This window comes from Pipra filicauda, unplaced genomic scaffold (genome assembly GCF_003945595.2).
Source record: "Pipra filicauda isolate LSUMZ 115617 unplaced genomic scaffold, ASM394559v2 scaffold72_size3293161_pilon, whole genome shotgun sequence".
Classification (NCBI taxonomy): Eukaryota; Metazoa; Chordata; class Aves; order Passeriformes; family Pipridae; genus Pipra; species Pipra filicauda.
In genome coordinates this window covers 1,406,601-1,431,246 of record NW_024104898.1, presented here as the reverse complement: position 1 = coordinate 1,431,246, position 24,646 = coordinate 1,406,601, and the positions used below count along the sequence as shown (strand labels likewise).

Sequence of the window (24,646 nt, the reverse complement as noted above, 5' to 3'; positions counted from 1 at the left end):
ATCTCACTCCATTCAGCACAGTGCTTCTACAATATTGAGAGCAGGCATGTTGAGAGGCATGTTCGTGGGGAGATTGAGGCAGCCAGCCTGTAAAAGTTATAGAGCAAAGTAAATTCTCACAGGGAGAGAAAGAGAAAAACAAAGCCAACCTTTGAGAATTTACCCCTAAAAAGAATTGACAGCAAACAGAGGTGCATTATTACTTTCAGTGACTCCACTTGCTGTTAGGCAGTGGGAGCTGCCTATCCATAATGAAGTAATGACATGGGGATTTGAGTCCTCTCTCCAGATTCACTTGGGAGAGGCAGCACTGAGCTGTACAACTTCAGAACAAGGATCTTGATGGCACCAGGTCATGTTACGATTAGTGAGGAGTAGCAAAATCTTGAATTTATGACTCCAGGCAAAACTTATTTTCCTGACAAACTTCCCAGAAAGTTACTAGTCATGGATATCTATATGTTAAATACAGGAAACCGAGAAATGGGAGTGAAATCATCTGGATGTATTTACTTGTAAATACTGCAGTTTGAATTGCTCTACTTTGGTACCGCTGGGTGGGCTTGACCCAATAGGAGTAAAATTGTGACTCGTGGCGGCAGCAGCAGTGGTGGTTGTGAATTTGGTTTTAATGGAACTCTACTGTCTGAGAAGTCACCCTTTACTCTGGAATGGGGGTGGGGTCGTGTCTCCAGCACCCCCAGGATGGTCAGCAGAACTTGATGCTCCTTGGGCTATACTGGTTTTGAAAAATCAGTTGTGCAGGATTTCTATCTCTGCTCTTTCACAGTCTATGGCCTTGGATGTAGTGCTCCTGTTTTACCATGAAACATACCATTTGTGAGCCCAGCCTGCCACAGAGTTAGTATTTTGTCTGAAATTGTTCATCTTCCTCATAGGGCTCATATTGTGATGTGGAAACGCCAGCGAACTTTGGAAAATACCTTGAGTCATTTTTAGCCTTCACAACCCATCCCAGCCAGGTATGTAAAGGGTTGAAAGTCTCGTGTATGTCTCTGTAAGTGTGTGAATGCATAATTGAGCTAACCTACAGAAGACTGCAGAACTTCAGCTGCCAAATATTGCTCTCCAGGCTCTCCATTTCAGCTGAAGACCTAGAAGGCAGTGGTTTCTACTCCATTACCACCCCATTTAGAAAAGTGCATGACACAGAGGTGCTGAGTAGAAAAGGCAGAATTTGCAATCAGGCCTACTATTTACTTAGAGATTTTTGGTGTTCTGGAAATTTGGGTTGTGCCCGCAAGGTGCCTTGGCCTCAACCGAATAGTCAGCATAATTTACTGTTGCTTTCTGATAGCAGTGCTTAATGTTAGCAGTGGAAATTCCAGCACTGAAATCCTTCTCTGTTCCTCTCTCTTTTTCTGTTCTCCCTCCAGTTTCTGCGCTCTTCCACCCAGATCACGTGGGGAGCCCTGTTCCGACATGAAGTTCTGTCCCGTGACCCCTTATTGCTGGCTATCATTCCCAGGTATCTCCATGCATCTATGACCAGCCTAGTGAAGGTATGTGGGAACTGCGACTGGTTGGGTGTGACAAGGTGCCTAGGTGAACGTGACCTGTGGGTCACGGGGGAGAAACTACTTTTTTATTGTGTCTGCCAGAGACACGATCTCCAGGCCACTGAGCAGACAGTTCTATCTCAGTGTTTTCCTGTCTGCTCCTTGCCTCCAACCTTCATCTCCTTGAAGCTGGTATTAGCTGTGATGGGTGACTTCTCTTTCTTCCTGACCTTATCTGCTTTGTCTTCAGGTGGGCTTTCCCTCTAAAACAGACAGCCCCATTTGTGAATACTCCCGCTTTGATTTTGACAGTGATGAGGACTTCAATGCCTTCTTCAACTGTAAGTTGCCTTCACCGTTTCTGGATTCTGTTGTCTGTGCCTTTCCTCCTACTGGCTGAGCTTGGAGCCTGCCATATGGACTTGGCAGCTTCCATTTGTGTCTTGACTTTTTCAGCTTGGATCTTGGAGTAAATTAATTAGGATTTTCCTGTGGCAGCTCATGCATGTAATTGTACTTCCTTTTTGCTATTATTTTGCTTGCTGGCCAGGTAGATGGCCTGGTAGTACTTGCTACCTGGTGTCAAAGAAAATGTGCCTCTTGGTCACCTAGAGGAGCAAATGAAACAGCCTCAGGTCATGCTCAGGTTAGGAGAGGAAAGCAGCTTACTAAAGACTTTAAATGTCATTCCAGAAAGAAAATGTGTCTTGGCCCTGGTAAGATGCTTCTGATTCAGTGCGAATAGCTAGAGTTGAGCAATTAAAATGGCCAAATTTAATCATGATCTTAAATCAGCACTGCGTATTAATAATTTTATTTTTTCTTTTGTTTTGTATTCCCAAAATTGAGGTTGGTTCTCACTGGCAGGTGTAGTTTGGTACTTACTTGGTGGGTGGGAGGATATACTTAATAAAATATATAAATTTTTACCGTTTATGTCTGAAGATTATAAGTGTTGCATTTTTTTATTGCTTATTGGATAGTTTATTTTTTACTTACTGTAATAAATCTATTTGGGTAGAAGCCATAAAGTAGCTAAATGCACAAAGCCAGAATTTGAAATAGTTTTAGGGAGTTAAATATATTGAAGACATTACATGTATAAGAAAACATAACTGATTTGAAGCACAAAATAAAATTACCTGAAAAAACAACTTCATTAAAGAATACAAGTTGCATTTGTAGTCAGCAGAGCTGATTCTTTTGCGTGGTCATGCACTGGAATATTTTGAAACAAATGAAATTCCTGTTCTGTACTTAGCTTTTAGTATCTTTGAAAACAAGATGACTGGGCTTTTGAGTTCACATGAATTTGTCGTTAGTTGAATAATCTAGAAAAACTGTGTTTAGCTGAAGGAAGTGGTAGTTATCTAATACTGTTTTTCTACTTAAGTATACCAAGATAATTATAAGCAGCAAACGTTTAGAGTTCAAAGAGTTTTTGAAATTAAAAATAGAGACTTAATTGTGGTAAATCTGGATTTAGAATAGATTTTCATAATTCATATTGCGTTTTAATTGCACCATTTTTAGTGTTAAACCGTCATTTTTTTAGTCCACTTAAACCACTTCAGAAATTGTCCATCCTGTTGGACCTGGTTTATTGACTGTGTATCTGAGTTTACTACACACGGACTGCCAGAGCAACAGTCCATAATGTTCCCAGGCCTGCAAAGCTGGACGTGAGGTTTGGGGGAGGAAAATCTGCAGTATCAGCTTGTTTTTGCATGTGTGATTTTTTCACTGCAGCTTTCCGAGCCCAGCAAGGAGAGGTGATGAGGATGGCTTGTCGTCTGGACCCTCGAACTGGCTTCCAAATGGCTGGAGAGTGGCTGAAGTACCAGCTCACAGCTCCTGTCGATACTGGACCCACGAACTGTAGGTTACCTGAAAAAAAAATAGGGATATGGGATTTGTAGAAACTTCTTGGCCTTTTTTTTGTTGATGTTGTTGGGGTTTTATAAGGGGGGGGCAAGACTGCATACTAGATCTTCAGGCTTTTAAGGTCTTTGTAAGTTAAAAGTAAAATCAAATCAAACCCACCCCTCCCGTAATTTAAACCTTTACAGTCTACGTATGGAATAGCTAATGTAAAGCCCCTAGCTTCTTCTTTCCTCCCTCCAAATCTCTCTGCAGAACAGATACAACTATCCCTCTGATACAATTTTAGAATTATTTGGGCCATTTTATCTCTGTAACATATTGATTAGTTTTGTTAGGGAAGCTGTGCCTGTCTGACAAATCTGTATGTTGCTTTCCTCCTGTGAAGGCAGGCCACTTGGTGCTCTGCACAGTCACACCAAGGGCAGTCTTGCCTGCAGTACTGAGTCTGGGCGTGTAGTCTCCCTCCTTTTCCCTTCTGTGATTTGTTGATGCTCTGAATGGTATCTCCAAGGTCAGACTTATGTCTCAGGAGCCTTCACTTGAATGAAGCAAATCACATGGGAGTATGTTAATTGCTCCCAGTGCATCTCTGCAAGGCATCTGCAGGGGGAGCTGTGTGGACAAAATACTTCGGTGCTAAGATGTTACAGTGCAGGAGCTCATCAGGCTACTGTTGAGGAGCATGGTGAGAGCTCCAGTGTTCTCTTCCTTTCAGCTAAGACTGGCGAAGGTCTCTGCTCCATCTTTTCTCCATCGTTTGTGCAGTGGGATGCCATGACCTTCTTCTCGGAGAGCATCATCAGCCAGATGTTTCGCACCATGGATAAAGATGTATGTGTAGCTGCTGCTCTTGCCTTCTCCCCTGGCTTGTTCTGGGTTGACACAAGTGCATTTTTTCAGCTCTGTTGTTCTTGAAAAGTTTGTAGCAACTGGTTGTAGTAACTGTGGAAAAACTCAGGTTGCTTGGTGAGCCATTATCATGAGGACCCTTCTTTTGATGGGACTAAACTCGTACTGGCTTACTGTCAGGCATGTCTTGGTTCTGGACACTATGCCATGAGAAGTCAAGGAGAGTGCTCAGGTGCCATGTTTTGACATAGTGCCTTGCTACAGGAGGATTGCTTAAGAAGTTTATTCTTTTTAATTTTCCCTTGATTAGATTTTTTCAATTTTCTTTTTTAATGTTTTAACTAAATGAGAGAAACTCATGCCCAGGGAGTAGGCTCAGAAGCATTTTCTCTCTGCTTTTTGTTCAACAACAGGAGAATCAGAAGGAAAGTGGTTTTTTCTCAGTCTGATGTAGACTGACTTGGGGCTTTTTAGGCTGCTCATGCACTTACAGTTTGTTGGTCTCATCACAGTAGAATAATTATATGGGTCAGTACAGTTAGTTAAGCATGGAATCTGTTGGACAGAGTCAAGAGGAGAATTGGGAGCCAAAGAGAGGAAATTTTCCTTTCCCAGAGATGCAAGCAATAGTATGGGGACTAGAGACTGATGTCTCAAGACTGCCCTACCAGCAATGGCAATGCTGCTGTCCTCCTTCCCTCAGCAAGTGCACATAGCACACAGTTAAACTGAGTTTTCTGCTGCTTTTCTTTCTGCTTTGAGAACAGCTGTGTCCAGCCGAGAGGCCTGTTAGGGCAGCAGCAGCTGCACAGCCTAGCTCTAGGTGTTGGTAGGAAGTGTGCTGCAGGCTGAAGTACTGAGTGTTGCCTCCCTTTTTCTTTCCTCCTTCTTTTTGCTACCTTTGCAGGAAATCCCAGTCAATGATGGCATAGAGCTACTGCAGCTTGTCCTTAACTTTGAAACAAAAGATCCTCTCATCTTGTCCTGTGTGCTCACCAATGTCTCTGCTCTCTTTCCATTTGTCACCTACCGGCCGGAATACCTACCCCAAGTACTTTCCAAGGTAGGTGCATACAAAGCATGCTAAAATCAGGTGGGCCTTTTGCAGTGCAGCACTCTTGCACTAAACTGCAGGAGTTAATCCTCTTGGTGTTACTCTCAGGAAAGGACTGTCGTTCATGTCAAAGATGGGAAAAACCAAAACTGAGACTTGTTCAAGAACAATAATGTCAACCCAAATTTTACAGTTCTTAGCCTTAAATCTTAAAGTGCATGCTCTGGCCAGTAAACACCATGTTTTACTTCAAGGCCTCACTGTATTGATGATTCATCTTTCAACTTAGTCAAGGGTTCTTTACTGACTTTAAAGAAATTGCACTATATTCTGATGATCTGTTCCTTGAACTCAGACACAAACAGACACAAGTGCTAGATACTAACAAATGATGTGAATTTTTGGATTTTTCCTCTCTTTTCTTACAGCTATTTGCTTCAGTTACCTTTGAAGTTACAGAAGAAAGTAAGGTACGTCTGAATTATTATCTGCTAATGAGCTGTAACAATTGGATCAAATCATACTCTATTGGAAAGCTTGCTGAGTCTGAAGACTCTGCTGTACTAGGTTTCTCGAGTATAGTTCTGCTCCTGGAAAAGCTGGGGAGTCTAGATATTACTGATCTCTTTGTGGTTGACACAGCCTTCTAAGCTTTGGCTCACAAGCTTAGAAGGCCACAGGCCTTCTAAGTGGTGTAAGGCCAGTACACTTAGTTCCCTGGTTAATGTTGGCTTTCCTGAGAGTGAAATCCCTTGATTAGCTATGTGTATTCTGCAGTATTAGTATATATGGCTCTGAAGGATGGCTGTAAAGCTGCCAGCTATCTAGGGAGTGCTTGGAGTCTTAAAATAGAAAGAACCATGGCATCCTCACTCCTGAAGTACAGCTTGTTTGAAAATGGATGTCTTGAGTTGGCTATTGCTTGGCAGAGGAAATCTGATTGCTACATGATTGTTTAGGGGTAGGGGAGGAGGCATGGAAATGTTTTTTTCATCTGTACTCAACAGTGGAGAAAACTGTATGTAATGCATATGTCTCTTGAAGATACCCTGAATTTGTCTGAACTTCTGTTTTGTTGCATTGATGTTTGTTATGTCTGTCCAGGCTCCTAGAACTCGAGCAGTGAAGAATGTGAGAAGGCATGCATGCTCCTCAATCATAAAGATGTGTCGGGATTACCCTCAGCTTGTCCTGGTATGAAAATGCAACTCCATCAGGAAGAGTCTTGCCTCAATTTCAGTTGGATTTTGTGGGATCTTCAGCTTCCTTGCCTACAGTCTCTGCTTTTCTTGCAAGAAACATTCCTGCTGCACAAATGACAAAGTGTTTTATTCCCTATACCTCCCTTCTTCCCCCCTGAAAAATTTTCTGCCTGAAAAGTTGAATTGTGAAGTGATGAGTTAAATGTAGAAGGGATCAGGAGGAGGATACAAGCAGCAGTGCATTGGTTTTATAGGAACGTTCACCGAATTTCCATGTTGTCACCTGTAGTGGTCTCAGTTGATTCATTAGCTAAAGGCACTAGTGTGACTAATCACTAGACTTTCTTCTGTTGCTTAGCAGAATGTAGGAAGAAGAGGAGAGTATTTGTTTTCTGGATGAGCTTGGGGAGATTAGAATTGACAAACATATTTAAAATCCATGAGCCACGTTTTGTTTGTTTTGCTGAACTAAACAGCCCACATGCAACATGCCTAGCTCTGAACTCCTTTGTTTAGAGGTGTTTCTGTGGAGGGTGCTCTAGGATTATGGGAGCACTGTAGGACATTGCTAGTTTAAACAAAGACATTTTTAAAGGATGCTAATTAAGGTAATTTAGGGGTTCCACTCTGCGTTTTGCAATAAGATGCTAAGAACTAGTGGGTTGGTCTTTGTTCTGCTTTATTGGTCCTTGAGCTTTAGCTGTGTCTTTCCTATGGCCAGCCAGACATCCTCACTGGAAGAGCCAAGGATCCAGAGCTGCTCCAAAAGATGTTCAGAGAACTTTGCTAAAGGGGGCATGATTGCTAATGCTTATGCAAAGTTATAGGTAGATGTGGTTGAAACTAGAGAAGGTAGGGAAGAAACTCAAGAATTCCTGTGGACATAGTAGTATCTATAAGAGTTGTTACTTACCTCATCGTGAGCAAAGAGGTGGAAGAGTCTCAAGTCTGGCCAAAGAAGCAAGGTGCTTTCTGTGAGCAAATAAAAGCACTAGAACTATTTCGAGGTGTGACACTGCTTTAAGGGCTATGACTTCCTAGAGAGAGATTTCCTCTTCCTATTTCAGTCATTCTGGAGAGCGAAAGTAAACTGGATGCAGGATAATGATAGAAGGGTAGGGGAAAATAGAACTTCTCTTAGACTGAACATTCAGAGAAACTTGAGTCTGAGGAGGAGATGGCTATGTAGAGAAAAGGTAACAGACATACTTCTCGAGCTGTACGGTACACCCTTCCTCTGCTTCCCCCAGTCACCCTCCTCCATACCAAATGCATGATGCTCTTCTACTTTTATGTGTTTTCTAGCCAAACTTTGAAATGTTGTACAACCACGTGAAGCAGCTGCTCTCTAATGAGCTACTTCTGACACAGATGGAGAAGTGTGCTCTTATGGAGGCCCTTGTCCTCATCAGCAACCAGTTTAAGGACTATGAGCGACAGAAAGCTTTCCTGGAGGAGCTCATGGCTCCTGTTGCTGGCTTATGGCTCTCCCCAGAGATGCAGAGGTATGGGCTCTTTTTCTGAGCTTTGAGCTGGAGGTGTTGCAGAGGTACTGTTGTGGCCAATAGGGGAACACACAAAGCAAATGAGGGTGGTGGGGTGCCTCATGACCTCCTGTGCTCTGGGCAGTCATTGTGGTAATAGCTCTCCTGCAGTTCAGAAACTGTCAACAGTCTAATTGCTAGGTAAGACTGTTTAAGGAATATTCCCCAGGATGCTCAAAGCATTTGCAGAAAATGAGACATAAAAGATGTCTTTGCTCATCCCCAGGACAAGGTGTGAAGCTGAGCTCTCCTTACTAAAGCTGAGGTGTCCTGCAGCCCTGGGTAGCTGGGCATGCACAAGAGTTTTCCTAGCAGGGCTCCCTTCATAAGAGATTCAGAGGTTTCTGGTCCTCACGACCCAGGAGAACTGGAGGTGTTTGGAGAGTGTACACATCTCTGGTGCTTTCTAATCATGTCCCTATGTACAGCATGGAGCACTAGCTAGTCTCTCTAGCCTGCTCTGTGTTTGTTTAGATGTTTATTGCCAGTGCAAAGCTCCGCTCAAGTACCTTGGTACAAACAATAATCCCTATTGCTATCTTTTGCTGCTACCAGAGTCCTCTCGGATCCTGAAGCCTTTATCTCCTATGTGGGTGCAGACAACAAAACTGCTGATCCAGTCTTGGAAGACCCTAGTGGCCTGAACCGCTCTAGAGTGAGTATCATTATCAGGAGAGGTGTAATTGGTGGTGAGATGAGACTCGCCTCCTTCCATCCCACATTTCTGTTGTGATTACACAGAAGGTCTCCTGATTTAGAGTGCGGATCAGTAGGTTTTTCAGATTGCAGAATAACAGGCTGACTTTTGCTCTTTGAGCATGTAGGCTATGCAAATCCAGAATATTCATCAGAATGAAGCACACTGCCCCCTACTCTTTGTGTAGCAGAGTTTGGTTTTGGAGAAGCAATGGGTTTACGTGATTTGTGGAAATACGGTGCAGGGAATTGTGCTTTTTGAGCCAAGCGCAATGGAAAACATGCTGAGGCTGCAGCATGGAATATAATTTTGTCTGAGGAGATTCGTGTTGTTTGAGTTGTTAGTGGAAAGTCTTCATTTGGACAGACTGCAAACGGAGTTGCTATGTTTAGGTCTGTAGAAGACACTGAAATGTAGCCCACAGAGCTGTGCTTGTGATTTGGGGCTAATGCAGTTGGACCACTGTGTCATCGTGGATCTCTGTATCTGTGCCAGCACCTGAAGGAGATGAGGAACTGATGGTGTAGACCCTTTCTTTTAGAGGGCACCCTACCTGGCTGCTTGCATACTCATGAGACTGTATGTGTTGATGCTTTGTCTGGTAGTGAATTCCTAGGCCGTCATGCCATGGCCAGGGCTGTCTGAAGATGATGGAACGTAGCATGATCATTTGCTGCATTTTCTTGGCAGCAAAGCCACCAGATTTTGTTTCTACCATGAGGTTAGGCTCCCCGTAGAGCATTCCCTTTGAGATGGAATGATGATGGGTTTCTCCGAAAACCTCTTTATTCAGGCTGTGCTCTGGCTAAGAAATGCTTTCTCCGCATCTCTTACTGCAGATAAGCTTTTGCGTGTCCACAATTCTGGGAGTTGTGAAACGAGCTCGCTGGCCTGCTGCTATTGAAGAGGCGAAAGCTGGAGGATTCTTCTTGGGATACCTGCCCAGTGGAACTCCAATCTACCGTAATCCCTGCACGGAGCAGGTCCTGAAGCTTTTTGACAATTTACTTGCTCTCATAAGGTGGGTCAAGTTGACTTGAAATCATTTATGTTGTCTTACCAATCTCTGAAAGCCACACTGTGATAAATACATGGAATACTCAGAGCATGTCTGCCCAGAGAAGCCAGTGGGAACACAGGCTGGTGCAGGTGCCCAAGTACTGTTCCTGACTGTTCACAGTGGGGAATGGCACTGGGGAAACTGGAGCCTTCTGAATGTCCATTGACCTGGCCTTCAAGAGTCCATCAAAGCCAGTGGGAGCTTGGGCCGAGGTTGCCTCCCCCACCTCCACTGCTATAAATCTGCCATCCACTTAATGATTTCTCAACTAACATCTCTGCTCTGCCCTCAGCCCCTACAAGGCCACCTCTCCAGTCAGCACCAGGGCAGTCCCAGCTCTCGTCACATCCTGTTTGTGTTGTTCTCTCTTCAGTGTTAAATTAAGCTGGTCTTGCTGAACATGAACAGCAGCCTCCTGAAGCACTGTCTGCTACGGAAAGCAGTGGATGCATACTCTCAGGCTGTTGCTACTGTGCAGTGTCTCTGCGTGTCACTGGTGTTGTGTAAATTTGGGGCAGCCAGAGGAGGGAGCAAGAGAAGGCAGAAAAGGGAAATCCTGAATAACACAGTTCCCAGAACTATGAAGGAGGAATCTATCTCAGGGTAACTCCTGACAGTGAGATTTTGCCAGACCTATGGAACAATTTTGTGCAATAGCTCTACATGTTAGATACTTGAAAGCTTGAGGCTCTGTCCTTGGCAATGGCCTGTTGGGAAAGAGCATTTTCTGATCCACTTAGATTTTCCATCTCTCAGGTCTGGGAGGAAAGGGGCCCTATTACTTGAGCTCTGTCTAGTAAGGTATGTTTGGTAGTCACTGAGCTCAGGAATGTGCCGCTTCCAGTGAGAAGCAACATGCTGGACTGGTAGGACAAGCACATGTTGTCTTGGCCCACCCGAGCGCTGTTTCTCTTCGCTAAGCTCTGTGTACCACTCTGTGTGGTACTTTGGCCAGTGAGCAGCTACAGCTGCAGAGTTGTGCTTGAAGTGTTTTTGCCTTTTATTCTGGAAGGCTGAAGATCCTGTGATGAACTTTTGGGAGAGCTTAGGTAGAGATGCCTGAGTAAAGGTAGCCTCATGCCATTTCTTCCAGGGCCTGCAACATGTTTCATATTGTGTGAGACCAACTAAACTAATGCCCAAGGTCTGAACAGGCTGCAACAGGCAGACTTTTTGCTCGTGCAATCACTGTTCTTGCCAGAATTTATGCATTAGTAAAAACACTTGGAATCTCTATTACAACAAGCTTAGGAAACTATCATCCAACTTTTATCAGTACCTGTGGAGAAGCAGAAACCCTGTGCCTACCTGTTTACCACTGCCAAGAATACACGTGAATTATATTCTGTAGCCAATACCTCAATATCTCACCTGCCGGCCAGAATATTTTCTGAGTATGTGGTAGTAACATACATGGAGCAGCCTGTCCTTCACTCAGAGGTATCCAGGCTTTTCTTAAGGCTGGATGCTCCAACAGGAACCAATGAATGATGTGTTAAGAGCAGTGGATCTTCATATTTTTCCATCACTACTGCTGGATACAGAGGCCTCTTTGTATGACAACTGCAAGCTCATAGTTGTTCAGTGCCAATGTTGATGACACGTCTTTTTGGAAATGTTGGATCTTGTGCTGTGGAGCTCCTGCTCTCTCCTTGGCTGACTGTAGATGTCTTTTCCAAGTCCTACTTCCTCAGGCCCTCTTTAATGTGGATAACACAGGAGAATTTGGAATCTGGAGCAGCCTATCACCAGGCAGGAAGTATAGGGATGTGAGGAAGGCTGGCTGGCAGGAAAGCTGCCTGTGTTGAGGATACCTTCAGGGACATAGTTGCATTACTCCTTGGGGATAGATGCTTTTCTTAGGTCTGTGCCATTAGGCAGCTCTCTGTAGGGATAAGCAGTGTCCAGTGTTGCTTATGTGGGACAGATGTGGAAGTTCCTGGAGACTGTTGGTTTCCATGTGAGCAGATCTGCAAGTAGCAGCAGCAGGGGTCCTGCTGAGCAGCTGAACTGAGCACCAAGTCAGGCACCAGTGAGCAAAGAAAGGGTATTTTGCAGACTGAGCAGGTGAGTCTGTTGCTCTCTGGGTGGTGTGTGGCATTCTTCTGTGCTAGCAGGCAGAAGCAGTGAAAACCATTAAGCCACTGGGCCTTTACTGGGGTGGTGAGTAGCTTGAATGTAGGTCATGGATGAGACCAAAGGACTGAGAAGAATGACAGTCCAGGTAACAAGACAAAATAAGGTAGTTTTGAGTGGCATCTTTTTGTGCCTACCTGTATTTGTCTCTATAGCTGTATTTACTGAAATATTTTGAGGTTGTTTTGTTAATCTCTGCTAGTAGCTTTCAGAGTGATAATTCTCCTGTCCTCTGTGGTACCTTATTTCATCTAGGTGTTTTCTAGCTTCTGGCTTAAAATGTTCGCTCCTGAATTTAAACGCAAATCATGTTTTCAGCCATTTTTAGAAAAAGGTGCATCTCTGCAGTCAGTAGCTGCATGAACTGATTGGTGCAGTGCCTTTATTGTGCTGGGATTTGTTCCTGTTTTGTTACAAATGGACTGGTCAGGCTCAGCAAATGTTTTGCATAGACAAAGGCTTTTTTGGAACTCCTGATGAGGAGACACTGACATTACTAAATGAAAGAATTCTTGGATAGACATGGGTGCTGTAGGCATTTTCCATGTATATGGCTCCAGCTTTGGAAAAAGATTCTTCAGTCACGGACTGTCCTAAAGGACACATCTTCTGGTCTTCAAGCTCATCTCTCTAGGCATCAGAGGCTCTTTCTAGCAGAGCTGTGACCATCACTGAAAATCCCCCAAGTCCTGCCATATCCTTTGCTTGTCTTTTCTAAAGCGTAAATGTCTCTTGAATTTTGTTGTTCCATGTTCTCCTGTGTGTGGGATGCCCAGGAGCGCAGAGTCTCACATGGAACATGCCTAGGGGTTACATCATCATGGATAAGGGCTATTGCATGTTTTTCTAACTCCCATGGGAAGCAGCTGGTTGGCCATTTTCCCTCCATTACCACTGGGAACTTGCTGAAGTATTAAGGGAGATCAGCCTGTGAGTGAATATCTGCCCTCTGAACTTGAGAAAATGCTTCAAGGACTCTGAAACAACTAAGGACCATGACCACTCCTTTAGGATATGACCGTCTGGCCCATCCTGCTGGAGTTAGAGCAGTGAGATTTCAAGGTTCACCACTACAATTCCATAGTCCTTCAGTTTGTCCTGCTGTCCTTCTGCCTAGCATGTGGCAAATCAACATTGGCATGGAGTGGGCAGGAGACATACAAGAGATTATTTTAGTAGCCAGGTTTCAGGATAGCCTCAAGCAGAAATGCACAATTTTTTGAGTCGGTGGAACAACATTAACCAAACTTTAGTGGAAGCTGGGCCGTTTCCTGGCCCCTCTTGGCAGAGTAGAATCAGCTTGTACCCCTTTGAGGCCTGTTGCATGGGGTTAGGTGCAGCCCAGAACGAGAGTATGAGTCACAAAGAAGTTGTTGTGTAGCTCTTTCATATGAAGGTTCCATACTTGCCTTCCTCAAGTCCAGTGAGCAGAGAAGTATTTAACACTTGCAGAGAGAAACAGGATAGTTGCTGGTTTGGAGCCAACTTGGGCTTTCTGCAAATGCAGGCAGACATCACTGCATTGGGGTTGCCAGGATTATGAGCATAGACCTTAAAAAAAATTAAAAATCAATCATTAATACATGAGTGAAAGCTGAGACTGGAGAACGTACTGAGGTCTGTCCACGCTCCCTTCCCCCAGCCATTCCCATGTACCCCCTGCTTTGGGAAACGCTGCTCGAGGGGGAGATACTGAGTTGCCCTTGATCACCTCTAGCAGCAGGTACAATGGCATTGCAGTTTTGGAGGAGGCTGCAGGATTTGTGCTGTGTGCAGCTGGCGACACCCACAGTGGAGGTCTGAGGTCTCAAAGGAGAGAGGTAGGTGAGAGAGACACCCCCTGCCAAGTCCAGCTCTGAGTGTCAGTGCCCTGGCTAAGAGGGAGGACCCATTTTGGCCTGGATGGCAAGAACCAGCCACCCATGGCTGAATTGGTGTCCCTTGTGGAAAGCTGACTGGCTGCCTCCTGATCATGCGGAATTGTTCGCAGCTGGATATGTTGTCCAAGGGGCACATGCATTTGCCATGAGTAACATCTGATCAGACTGATGTTCTCACTAGAGTCCCTCCAGTGCCACCTGCCATTCTGGGGCCTGTGACCCATCCCTGAGGGGCAGTGTGTGTATGTTAGAGCTGAAAGAGCCCTTCCCTCTGAAGGGGCCTTAGGTGCAGAAGATCTTTTGAGATGTCTTGTCAGTTTTAAAAATACATTCTCTGATCCCTTTGGCCAAGCTAATAAGCTGTTCCCAACAACAACTGTAGAATTGCTGGGAGTTTTTACTGCCAGTGCTCACAAGGGGTGGGATGAACTGAAGTAAATGGAAGGGGCAGCCAGGAGATTCAGGACATGAGGTGGAGTCACTCCATGTCTCTGTCAGGTCAGCTTCCCCAATATTTTTGCAGGTGGGGAAGGGGGATCCCATGCACACGTGCTTGGTCTCACCTTCCTCATCATCTGCCTCAGAAGAGCTGTCCACAAGCTGAAGGAGAGGATCGCACTGTCGAGGGCAAAAAGGGGTTCACTTACATGAGTATAAACCAAGTGCTTTTCTGTTTCAGGACGCACAACAATCTCTACATGCCAGAGATAATGGCTAGGCTGGGAGATACGTTTGCAAAGGCCTTGGACATGCTGGAGGTGGAGAAGAATGCCATTCTAGGTAAGAGGCTTCTCTTCGGGAGGAATGTGTGGACGGATTCTTAGAGGTGTTTGAGTTAGTGGTCCATCCATAGCAGTGGAAATGAAAAGGGGCTGGAGGGGCATTTTTTTCATAGTATTTGTAGCTCGGGTGTGACTTGAACCTGCTGAAATTAAGAAGTTAAATAAGTTATTGGTCTCAGACAAATTGATTTCTTCTGCATAAAAATGAAGGATACCCTACCAAACTGCTTATCTCAGTTGGGTGGTGGTCTCTGCAACATAGCATTTCAGGCTGCAGAACCTGGGGGGTGCTGTAATTGTCTGCCTTTGAGCAGAATTAGTACTCAGCAGGAGCCCTGAGTGCTGGTGCAAAGACCTGTCCTGGAGGGCAAGAGCCAAGTTGTGCAGTATGGCCCTGTCCTTTGTTTCCAGACAGCATATTAAAAAGAGGCTTTTGGAACCATCCTAAAACAACTTTGAGCTTGTGAACACAGAAGCATTTACAGCCAAGCAGAAGTAAGTGGGTGGCCTTTGTGGATAAAGTGTGGATCATGACTTTGGAAACGGAGGTTTAATTTCGGGTCCTGACCATTTAGTGAAATATTTTGGGGAAGCTGCTTTGTCTTTCTTACCTCCATTTCATATCTGTAAAATGAGGACATGCTTCCTTTACCTCTTTTCTGTGACCTATAAACTCTGTTTGTGAACACCTGCACATAAAGCAGCAGGGCCTTGATCTCTGCTCCAAACTTCTTAATGTCATAGTTCAACAGTAGCTTGTGTCCTGACAGAGAATACAAACCTGAAGGGATGAGCTATTAGAGGAGCTGCAGAACTGTCAGCTTTGCTGCTGACTGGGTTCTGATAGCTTGACTAAGTTTTCCTTTGGAGAAATTAGGCAGCTGTAACAATGTCAGTGGAAGCACCTCTGCTCTGGGTACAACCAGCCTGAACTTGTCTGACCTCTGAGGGGAGGTTCTGGCCCGGGGTTGCGGCACCGCTTCCATTTTGGATGCATGTTGTACTTGCCAAAATCTTCCGTTGCTGCCATTAAGCTGGCTAGGGACTGCCCAGCATGTCCTGAAGGTGCTCTCATTAATGAAACTGAAGATTATTCTTTCCCACAGGTCTCCCTCAGCCTTTGCTGGAGCTTTATGACTCTCCTGTTTACAAAACAGTCTTAGAAAGGATGCAGGGTTTCTTCTGTACCCTCTACGACAACTGGTAAGACCACCAGCTCTCTCACACACCATCCAACACTGCCCAGCTGAAGCAGTAGGCTGTTGCTGGGACCTGACTTCTTTTAGAGTTAGACTTTTGATGCGAACCGTATCCAAGTAGAAGCTGCAGTGGTAGAATATATGCAGTGGTTGTAATCTACCATTTACATATGCAACAGTCTTTGAAAAAGTACCTCAAAATGTTAATCTGCTTTTTAGCTCTTCTGCAATTAGGTAGTTGGATTGGAGCACTTACCTAATAGTTTGTCTCTTTAAATTACATGCTGGGATACAGTAACACTTGATAGTACTTTGTGATGCTTCAATGCTGAATTCATTGTCCCTCTGCAGGTATCCCAGAAAAAAAGAGATATGGTGCTAAAATTCTCTATAGTATTTGCTTAAGAACAGGGCAACAATCTGATCTCAAGGTGATAGTACTTGTAGCCTTTGCAGGCCAGAGACATGGTACCTGTTATCTAGCAGACTTGCAACTAACTTGTTTTTTTGTTGAAGTTTTCACATCCTGGGAAATGCAGGCCCCTCCATGCAACAGGATTTCTACACCGTTGAGGGTCTCGCCACCCAGCTCCTTAGCTCTGCTTTCAACAACCTCAACAACATTCCTGATTACAGACTTCGTCCCATGCTCCGTATCCTTCCGTCACTGCCTCAGGCCACCTAGGGAGGCTTTGAACACATAAGCTGGAAACCTGCATTGTTTTCAGTATAGCTGAGACAAAGAAGGGTGATTGAGGAGGTAAAAAAGCAGGGATATTCCTGGTGTGGATGAGGTGTGAGCCCAGGAGGGCATGAGCAGAAACAGTAGTGCTTGGGGTCAGAAACAGTAAATGCAAAGGATTTATGTGGTTCTGGGGACATCGTGAGAGGTGGGTAGTGCCTTCTAGGGGCCAAGGAGGCTTGGATAATGAAGAGCTTGGCAGTAAGGTGTGCTTGTGTGGGAAATCATGTGGGTTTCCCAACCCACTTTCCAGGGCTGGACATTCAGTCTCACAGCTAAGAAATGGTTGTTAAGCGCCCTCAGATTTCTCAACTGAACTGTCAGGGGAAGGATCTGAATACCTCATGGTCTTGCGTATAGAGATGCCACTTGTTAATTGACAGCTGTGAGAAGATGGGCTTTGAGGTGTCTGTTTCTTGGCCTCCCAGTGAAATGGGCTCGTTTAGGTAGTGTGGCAGTCTTCCCTAGCAGCTGGCCTTATGTGCTGGATCTCTTCCTTAATTGGTCTGTGCAGGTGTGTTTGTGAAGCCCTTGGTACTCTCCTGCCCTTCAGAATACTACGAAACCCTTGTCTGTCCCATGCTGGGACCACTCTTTACCTATCTGCACATGGTAAGAAAACTTGTTTGATGCCTGTTTCTTGACAGCCCAGATTCCCTGTAAGCAGCTGACAGGAACATGTGAGAATGTCTGTCTCTACAGAGCCAGAAAAGATGGGGGCAGAACCTCGATGCTTAATGATTTTGATGATGTTTTGGGGGGCTTTTGGGGTGTATTAAGCTCTGGCTGTTGCACAGCACCCCTTGCTGTGAATTCAAACCCATGGACATTAGCTCCTCAACCTGCAGCTATGAGAATTTTTGTGGGTTTTTTTTGCCCGTGTCCTCCCATTTTCCTGACAACTCATTCACATTCCTGCAGCCAGCACAGTTGGTAGCAGTTCTTCTGCCATTCAAAATAGGTCTTGGCATGAGAGCTGTGTTTAAAGCTCTTGTGCTTCTGTCAGCAGCTATCACTTGTGTCTCCTTGCATTGTGTGCAGCATGGCTCCTTAAGAAGGTATTAAATCTTTCCTTTTGTCTTGAACAGAGGTTATCCCAGAAATGGCAAGTGATCAGTCAGCGAACCATGCTCTGGTAAGCTTCCACCCCTAGGTACAAAGGGGGAAATGGGGAATGAGATGGAGGTTTGGTCTTTTATGTGGGCCTTTGCCCAGGAACAGCCCTGCCAGCAGAGGGCTGGAAAACACTGTGGTGACTCATTCCCTGTGCTTAGGCAGAGGGGATACTTTAAGACATTGGCTCCCTTCAAACTAAAATTTTTTCTCCTCAGTGAGGATGATGCTGCAGATGACAACCCCGAGTCTCAGGAGATGCTTGAAGAACAGCTGGTCAGGCTGCTGACCCGAGAAGTCATGGATCTCGTCAGTAAGTGAAATCAAGCTAGATCCCCTGGGATTATTGGGAAGTTTTCCCTGGAGAAGACAACAGGCATTCCCAAACTGCAGTAAAACTTAACTATCACGGTCAGTGGTATTTAACACAGTCTTTAGAAGCCAGGTGTGAGACAGTTAGCCCTGTCAAAATCTTAGCTTAAACCTAATAAGAAATTATTAAAAACCTTCAGAAGAGTTTCTTCCTTTTTTTTTTTTTTTTTTTTTTTGTTAGCTTTTAGGGCTCTGTGGTTTTGGCACTGTCCCTTAGAAGTCCAGTCCTTTGAAATCTGGTTCTCCCTGGAAGTCAGTAGGGGACATGGATTTGTGGACAACCCAAGTGTAGAGCAGTTTTGTTTCTGGCAATTGCTATGTCTCTAACCAGACAGAGGGAATAGTCCCTCCCCCAGAGCTGTCTCCCTTCTTCGTGGTCCATTTCTCCAATGTTTTTTTGTCAACATGGCTTTGAGCAGAGAGGATTGGAAAATTGATTCCACATAGAGATTGTAGATCATCAGTCTTCTATCTCCTTTCTTGATTGGCCTTTTTGCCTTAAAATGCTGTTCTTCTCAGGTTATGGACTTCAAATGGTTTTGCATGTTCCTGGTTCTCAGTAGTCTGAAGCAGCCACTGTGCAGCAGGTTCCACTGGGGAAGACGCTGTGGGTGGGGTGTTACAGCCTTCCATGGAGTGCAGTATTTGGCTTTTATACTGGGCTTCCCCACTCTTCAGGTTCTGTGTCACAGCTGGGGGAGCTTGAAGCAGCTGTGAGCCCATCAGTCTGTAGGATTATCTCTGCATATTCTGAAGTAGCTTCTTCCCTTTTCCGCTTCTCTGACCTGCAACTGTTTTTGCAGCTGTTTGCTGTGTTTCTAAGAAAAATGTTGAACATAACACTACTGCTGCTGTAGATGGAGACGGTGAGTAAATGCCTACCTTTGCCTTTCCTGCCCTTGGTGTACACAAGCACTTTTCCTATTTCATGAGGGAGAGGCTTGCCTTTTGCTGGAAGTTCTGTGTGAGGGGTATAGGTTTGCAAGAAGTCTTCAACTCTGTCCTGCCCAGTGTGTCTGGGGGCCATAGAAAAACCTAGTCTAGCCTAGGAACAAATGTGCTGTAGGGTTCACAGGTTGCAGCAGCTGATTCTTAAGATGCTGAGGAGAAGAGGGGGATATGCAGTCTTCCCAAGACCTGAAGATAGCTAGTTGGGCTCCCTTCCTGCCCCACCAAGGGTGGGTGCTTTTTGCTTGAAAAGAGATATTCTGGGCAAGCTTTGCCAGCATACTGATTCTGTGTGCTGGCTCCTGGCTCCCATCTTAGTCCTTGCAGGCTCCCTGTTCTCTCCCTCAGTCCTTGGGAGGCCATGTTCACAGTGCTGCCTTTGCTCTGCTCTGCAGATGACGAGGCGATGGCCACGGAGGTGACCCCCCCTGCCAGTGCAGAACTCACTGAGCTTGGCAAGTGTCTGATGAAGCAAGAGGTAAGAGCCATGGTCTGACTTCTACCATGCTTTCTCTGCACTCTTTGTCACGCTTGTCTGTTGTGCAGCCAAGCGTTGCTGCAGAGATCGAGGCTGCTGAAGTGCTCCCCAGTGTGAGAATCATCTCTTAGGAACGTGCATGGCTTTTAAGGGCCTTGCAGAAGCCACAAAGGAAATGAGGATTGGGATCCAGTACAACACACAGCTACAGAGTCTCAGCCCCTCTGGGGAAGACAGCTGTGGGCATTCAGCCCCCAGGGTGCTCCCTGGCTCTGCCTTCGTCCTGGGCTCCAGTCTTCATGAGGAAGAACTTCATCCAGAAGCCTTTTGTTTCTTTTTTATTTCTATAAAATCTGCCTGAGCTGGTACAGGAGCCACAGTGTTAACACCATCCACTTTACAGAGTACCCTCATCCCAATGCCTCTGTACTCCTCTGCTGTGGATGCCTCAGAAGCTATTGCAGTGACTTAAGAGTAGCAGCTGATGGGAGTCCATGAGTACTCCGGGGCCTTTCCCAGGGAGATGAAGGGAGCAGGTGTGCTTGACATTGGTCCCTCATGGTTATCATGGTGCACACTGGGTGCCTTTGAGCACCTTCAGGATGCAGGATTCTCAGAAGATAGCCCTTAGGAGCTCTTGCAGGGTATCTGGATTGCTTCTTGGTTCCCTTTAGGTTTGAACACTGGAAGTGGGAAATAGTTCCTCTGACTGGTCCTCTCTGACTCCTTTTCAGGATGTTTGCACTGCAGTGCTGATCACTGCCTACACATCCCTCTCCTGGAAGGACACCTTGTCCTGCCAAAGAACCACAACACAGCTTTGCTGGCCACTACTTAAACAGGTACCTCTGGGAGGAAGAAGGGGTTAGTACTGGCAGGGTTGGGAGACGAAGCTCTGGATGTTGTGAGAAGCATGGCAACTTCACCCCTGGGCACCTTCTCCCTCAGGAAGACCGAGCTGTTGCAGAAATGCAGTCATGTATCGGTATCTTGCTGCAGTGCTGACAGTGCCTCTTCCCCAGGTGCTTCCAGGAAACCTCCTGCCTGATGCCGTGTCCTGGTTTTTCACAAGCGTGCTGAGGGGCTTACAGGTACACGGGCAGCACGATGGCTGCATGGCAGCTCTTGTCAACCTGGCTTTTCAGATCTACGAGGCCTTGGTGAGAAATCCTGTCCTTCAGCCAAATGTGAGGTTGGCTGGGGGCTGGTGGAAAACTAATCCCATGCCTGCTTGGGTAGGGGCAGGGGAGCCCTGCAGGGCTGCTTGCCTAGCAGAGCCATGTTAATTGTACTTCTCCCTGCAGCGCCCTCGCTACGCTGAGCTGAAGGCAGTGATGGAGCAGATCCCAGATATCCAGCTGGACTCTTTGGAGCAGTTTGATTCAAAGCTTCTCAACCCAACACTGCAGAAGGTGGCAGACAAGCGCCGGAAGGATCACTTCAAGCGCCTCATCACAGGTTGCATTGGGGTAGGTGATGTCCTAGAGGAAAATTAACCTGGTCTGTTTCACACCTATATGCTGCAGAAGTGATGGGGTGTCCTGCCTCTCGCCAGCCACCCCGCTTCCCAGCAAGGAGGCTGTTGCAGCATGTTCTTAGTGTTTGTTCTGTCTCTCTTCACCCTGGAGGTACAGCAGGGATGGCAGCACAGACTGAGCAGCCCCTCTATCAATGGCCATTCACTGAGAGGCAGTGGGTACCCTGCACAAGGGTGCCCAAGGGAACAGGGTGATAAAACATTTGAATGAGGCTGTTGGGTCATCTCTAGGCTTTTGTGAGGATGGTGGTGTTGGAACCTTTGGCCTTGGATTAGAAGCTGGGGAGCTGGTATGCTGGTGGTTACCTCAGTGCCCTGGCACTTGTGAAAGGCCAGGTCTGAGACTCCTCAAAATGCAATCACAGGGTCCCGGCCTAGGAGTTGCTCAGAACCTGGGGTCTGCTCTGATCTGCAAGCAGGCTGTCCCTGAGTGGGGGTGTGAAGACAGTAATGACTGATGCCTGCCTGTCTGTCCTCTGCAGAAGCCCATTGGGGAGCAGTTCCGCAAGGAGGTTCATATCCGGAACCTTCCATCTCTCTTCAAAAAGGCGAAGCCATCATTGGAGACAGATGTGCTAGAAAACGAGGATGGAGAGGGCTTCAACGTACTCTTTGAACCCTGAGCCTGGGATGCTGCAACCATCTCCTCCCCTACCTTATATTTTGTCTCCTCCTAGTAAGCACATTAGATTCTCCTTGTCACGCCTCCACAAGCATTCGTCTGAATAAAGCCCTTTACGGGTCCTGTCCCATTCTCCTCCCTACACTGGGATGGGACCTGCAGTGGCATTTGAAGCAGTCTGTTAAACTTTTCCCCTGATTTTTTATCCTCCGTTGGATGAGCATTTTTAGACCTCTGCTTCTCTGCAAGGTGGGAGCTGAGCCTATAGACTCCATTAGGTAAAGCCTGGTCATCTTGTAGCCTTGGGTCACTCTTGCTCCACCTCTTCATCCCTTGGGGTTTAGGATTAATGCAAAAGGCAGAGTAGTGTGCCATGTGAAAAGGGGCTACCCTAATCTTCCTCTGGGTGCTAGTAGCCAGGCTTTGTAGGGAACACATCGGACACTCCTGTCACGTTTATCAGCACTCGTCCCTAGTGGACTGGTATTCTGATGAATCCGTTTCCCTCCAGGATGCTGAGCCTTGGGCTGAGGGCTGTGTGCCAGGAAGCCTAGCAGTGCTCTAGGATCTCCCATGAGATCAGCCTTTCTAAGGTGCAACTGCTCTCTAGAAAGAGGCAGACACTGTCATACACATATATATATATATACATATATATGTATAGATATGATCATACAGTTTGTTCTACCCAGAGCCAAAGGGAAGGCTTTTACTTTGTGCCAGCCTTTCTTGGACATCTCTCAGGGGGAGCAGGGCAGATTATTTTTTTTAATTATTTTTTTTCATTTTACCACACCCTGTAGACTAGAACTTGGCCAGTGCAGGGTACACAAAATTTGGACCAATATCTGAAGCACCTGCAATCCAAAAGGGATCTCCTCACCCTGTTGCAGTGGAGATGACTAGCCCCTGGTTTTACCCACTCTGGTACTTCTCACAGAATTGCATGGTGGGGCAGGAGGAGTGGGCTTTACACTGCAGTTCACAGGGCGGAGCCAGGTCAGAAACTGGGTTCTAGCTGAGGTGGGACTCTATGAAGCCACTCCAGTCTGCAAAGCTGGTTCACACAATCTATCCTAGTGTTAGCACAGGAGCTGGGAGGGTCAGTCCAGAGGTAGCAGGCAGTTTTGCCATCCAGGAGGCAGAACAAGTAATAAGTAGTGGTAGGCAGAGAAGTGGTGTCTCAACATGGACAGACTGGACAAAAAAGCTGGAGTTCGGAGGTGTGGGAGTGCAGATAGGAAGAGCAGGCCTTGGGAATCCACTCACCCTCCTGCCCCTGCTGTTCCACCAGCACACCCTCTACTTTCCTCCTGGCCTCAGACTTTAACCTCTGAGCTAACATGGCTCCTGGCTCTAGCAAAGACTGGGTGTATTTATTGTGTTGTGATATTTTTAACATTCTGTGACTTCATGCTAGACACAAGGGAGTTTTTTAAAATGGATTTTAAACCTTTTTTGTAGGAATGTTTAAATCCGAAGCTGTCTCTGAACTGGTTGTGTTACACCTCTGAATGTCAATAAAGCTATTCCAGTTTCATACACGCAGTGTCATGTTTCATTTTTATTCTTTTGTCTGTTTCAGTAAGATCTGAGGCCTGTGGTCTGCCCACGCTGCCTGCCTAAGGATTGCTCAGCACTCCTTATTCCACCTACCAAAAAGGGGGCTCCTTTGCTGGTAGTCAACATTCATTATCAAGGAGGGGATGAACCATTGCAGACTACGTAGTTAAATTAGAAGGTGAGGGGTAAATTGCATTTTAAAGTACTTACATGTCACTCACAGCTAGTTTATATTAATTCTGGGTCCCAGTTTGTAGCATGAGGTGAATAGGCAGCATGGGAAATATGTGAAGCAGTAGCACAGAGAGGTGTATATGCTACTGAAGTAGCCTGCAAGCCAAACCCTAGCTATTGCTGGGAAGAGCAGTATCTTGTGAGATAGATATCTATGTTTGTGTACATGTGTGTGTGTATATATATATGTGTATATCTATATATATGTATATATATATGTGTGTGTGTGTGTATATATATCACGTGTATCTATGTGTATATATACATATCTATACATACACACACATAGACAGACCCAGCACATGCATGGGTCTGAAACAAAACAGTGACATGGGACAGGTTGGGATTGGAGCCAAGATGCCAACTGTACCTCTCCCCTACAGCATATTCACCTTACCACCTGTAACGTTAACAGTGAAATAACCATTTGCTACACTGAATTCTAGCATTACAGTGTGAATTGACTTAAGCAACTGGGACACACCAGTAACTCCCAGACATTTCTGAAATTCCAGTCCCTTCATCAGCTTGTCAAGAGACTTTCACAAGCCAAGATCTATCCTGTGCTGAGTAACAATAGTGCTCACCACTTAGACTACCTTGCCAGTCCTCCCAGGGTGGAGAGGCCTTTGTCACTTGCCCTCTACCATTCGGTTCTGCTTCGAGGTCGGCCCAGTCACTGAATGGGTGAACAGTGGACAAATAAATTTAACACCTGTGATGAAATGCCTTTCCCTGAGATATCTGAGAAGGGACAGCCTTACAAGCATGTTTTTAAATCTCACCTTTGCACAGAGAAACCCAGTGCTGTATCACAGAATCATAGACTCTTTTGGCTGGAAAGGACTGTCAAAGATCATCTAGTCCAATGCCCCTGCCTTGGACAGGGACACCTTCCACTAGACCAAGTTGCCTCATCCAATCTGTTCTTGGAACACTTCCAGGGATGGGGTATCCACAACTTCTCTGGGCAACCTATTTGACAACTTGCCTCCACCCTCATTGTAAAAAATGTCATATGTCCAATCTAAATCTATCCTCTTCCAGTTCAAACCCATTGTCTCTTAGCCTGTCACTACAGGCCCTGGAAAAAAGTCTTTCTCCACAATCCCTTTGTATGTTGAAAGGCCAGAATAAAGTCTTCCTTAAACTTTCTGTTCTCGGCTGAACAATCCCAGCCCTCTCAGTTTCTTCATAAGGGAGGTTCTCCAGCCCTCTGACAGCACAGCC

At 45.8% G+C, this 24,646-nt stretch overlaps 1 protein-coding gene across 3 annotated transcripts in view; it reads left to right on the top strand.

Annotated features, from left to right (window-relative positions):
- The window catches only part of XPO5 (exportin 5), a 29,799-nt gene extending 6,636 nt beyond the window's left edge, over positions 1-23,163 (top strand). For all 3 annotated transcript variants that reach the window (XM_039389466.1, XM_027735040.2, XM_027735041.2), the window contains 23 exons: positions 900-983; positions 1,398-1,523; positions 1,771-1,861; positions 3,270-3,398; positions 4,120-4,235; positions 5,161-5,316; positions 5,736-5,777; positions 6,412-6,501; positions 7,815-8,014; positions 8,609-8,708; positions 9,590-9,771; positions 14,506-14,606; positions 15,715-15,811; positions 16,324-16,460; positions 17,064-17,161; positions 17,638-17,684; positions 17,881-17,975; positions 18,838-18,900; positions 19,378-19,460; positions 20,195-20,302; positions 20,483-20,620; positions 20,765-20,929; positions 21,480-23,163. In XM_039389466.1, the coding sequence (XP_039245400.1) occupies positions 900-983; positions 1,398-1,523; positions 1,771-1,861; positions 3,270-3,398; positions 4,120-4,235; positions 5,161-5,316; positions 5,736-5,777; positions 6,412-6,501; positions 7,815-8,014; positions 8,609-8,708; positions 9,590-9,771; positions 14,506-14,606; positions 15,715-15,811; positions 16,324-16,460; positions 17,064-17,161; positions 17,638-17,684; positions 17,881-17,975; positions 18,838-18,900; positions 19,378-19,460; positions 20,195-20,302; positions 20,483-20,620; positions 20,765-20,929; positions 21,480-21,620 (2,589 nt within the window). In that variant the 3' untranslated portion in view covers positions 21,621-23,163. The remainder of the gene's footprint in view (positions 1-899; positions 984-1,397; positions 1,524-1,770; positions 1,862-3,269; positions 3,399-4,119; positions 4,236-5,160; positions 5,317-5,735; positions 5,778-6,411; positions 6,502-7,814; positions 8,015-8,608; positions 8,709-9,589; positions 9,772-14,505; positions 14,607-15,714; positions 15,812-16,323; positions 16,461-17,063; positions 17,162-17,637; positions 17,685-17,880; positions 17,976-18,837; positions 18,901-19,377; positions 19,461-20,194; positions 20,303-20,482; positions 20,621-20,764; positions 20,930-21,479) is intronic.
- Positions 23,164-24,646: the final 1,483 nt, after the last annotated feature.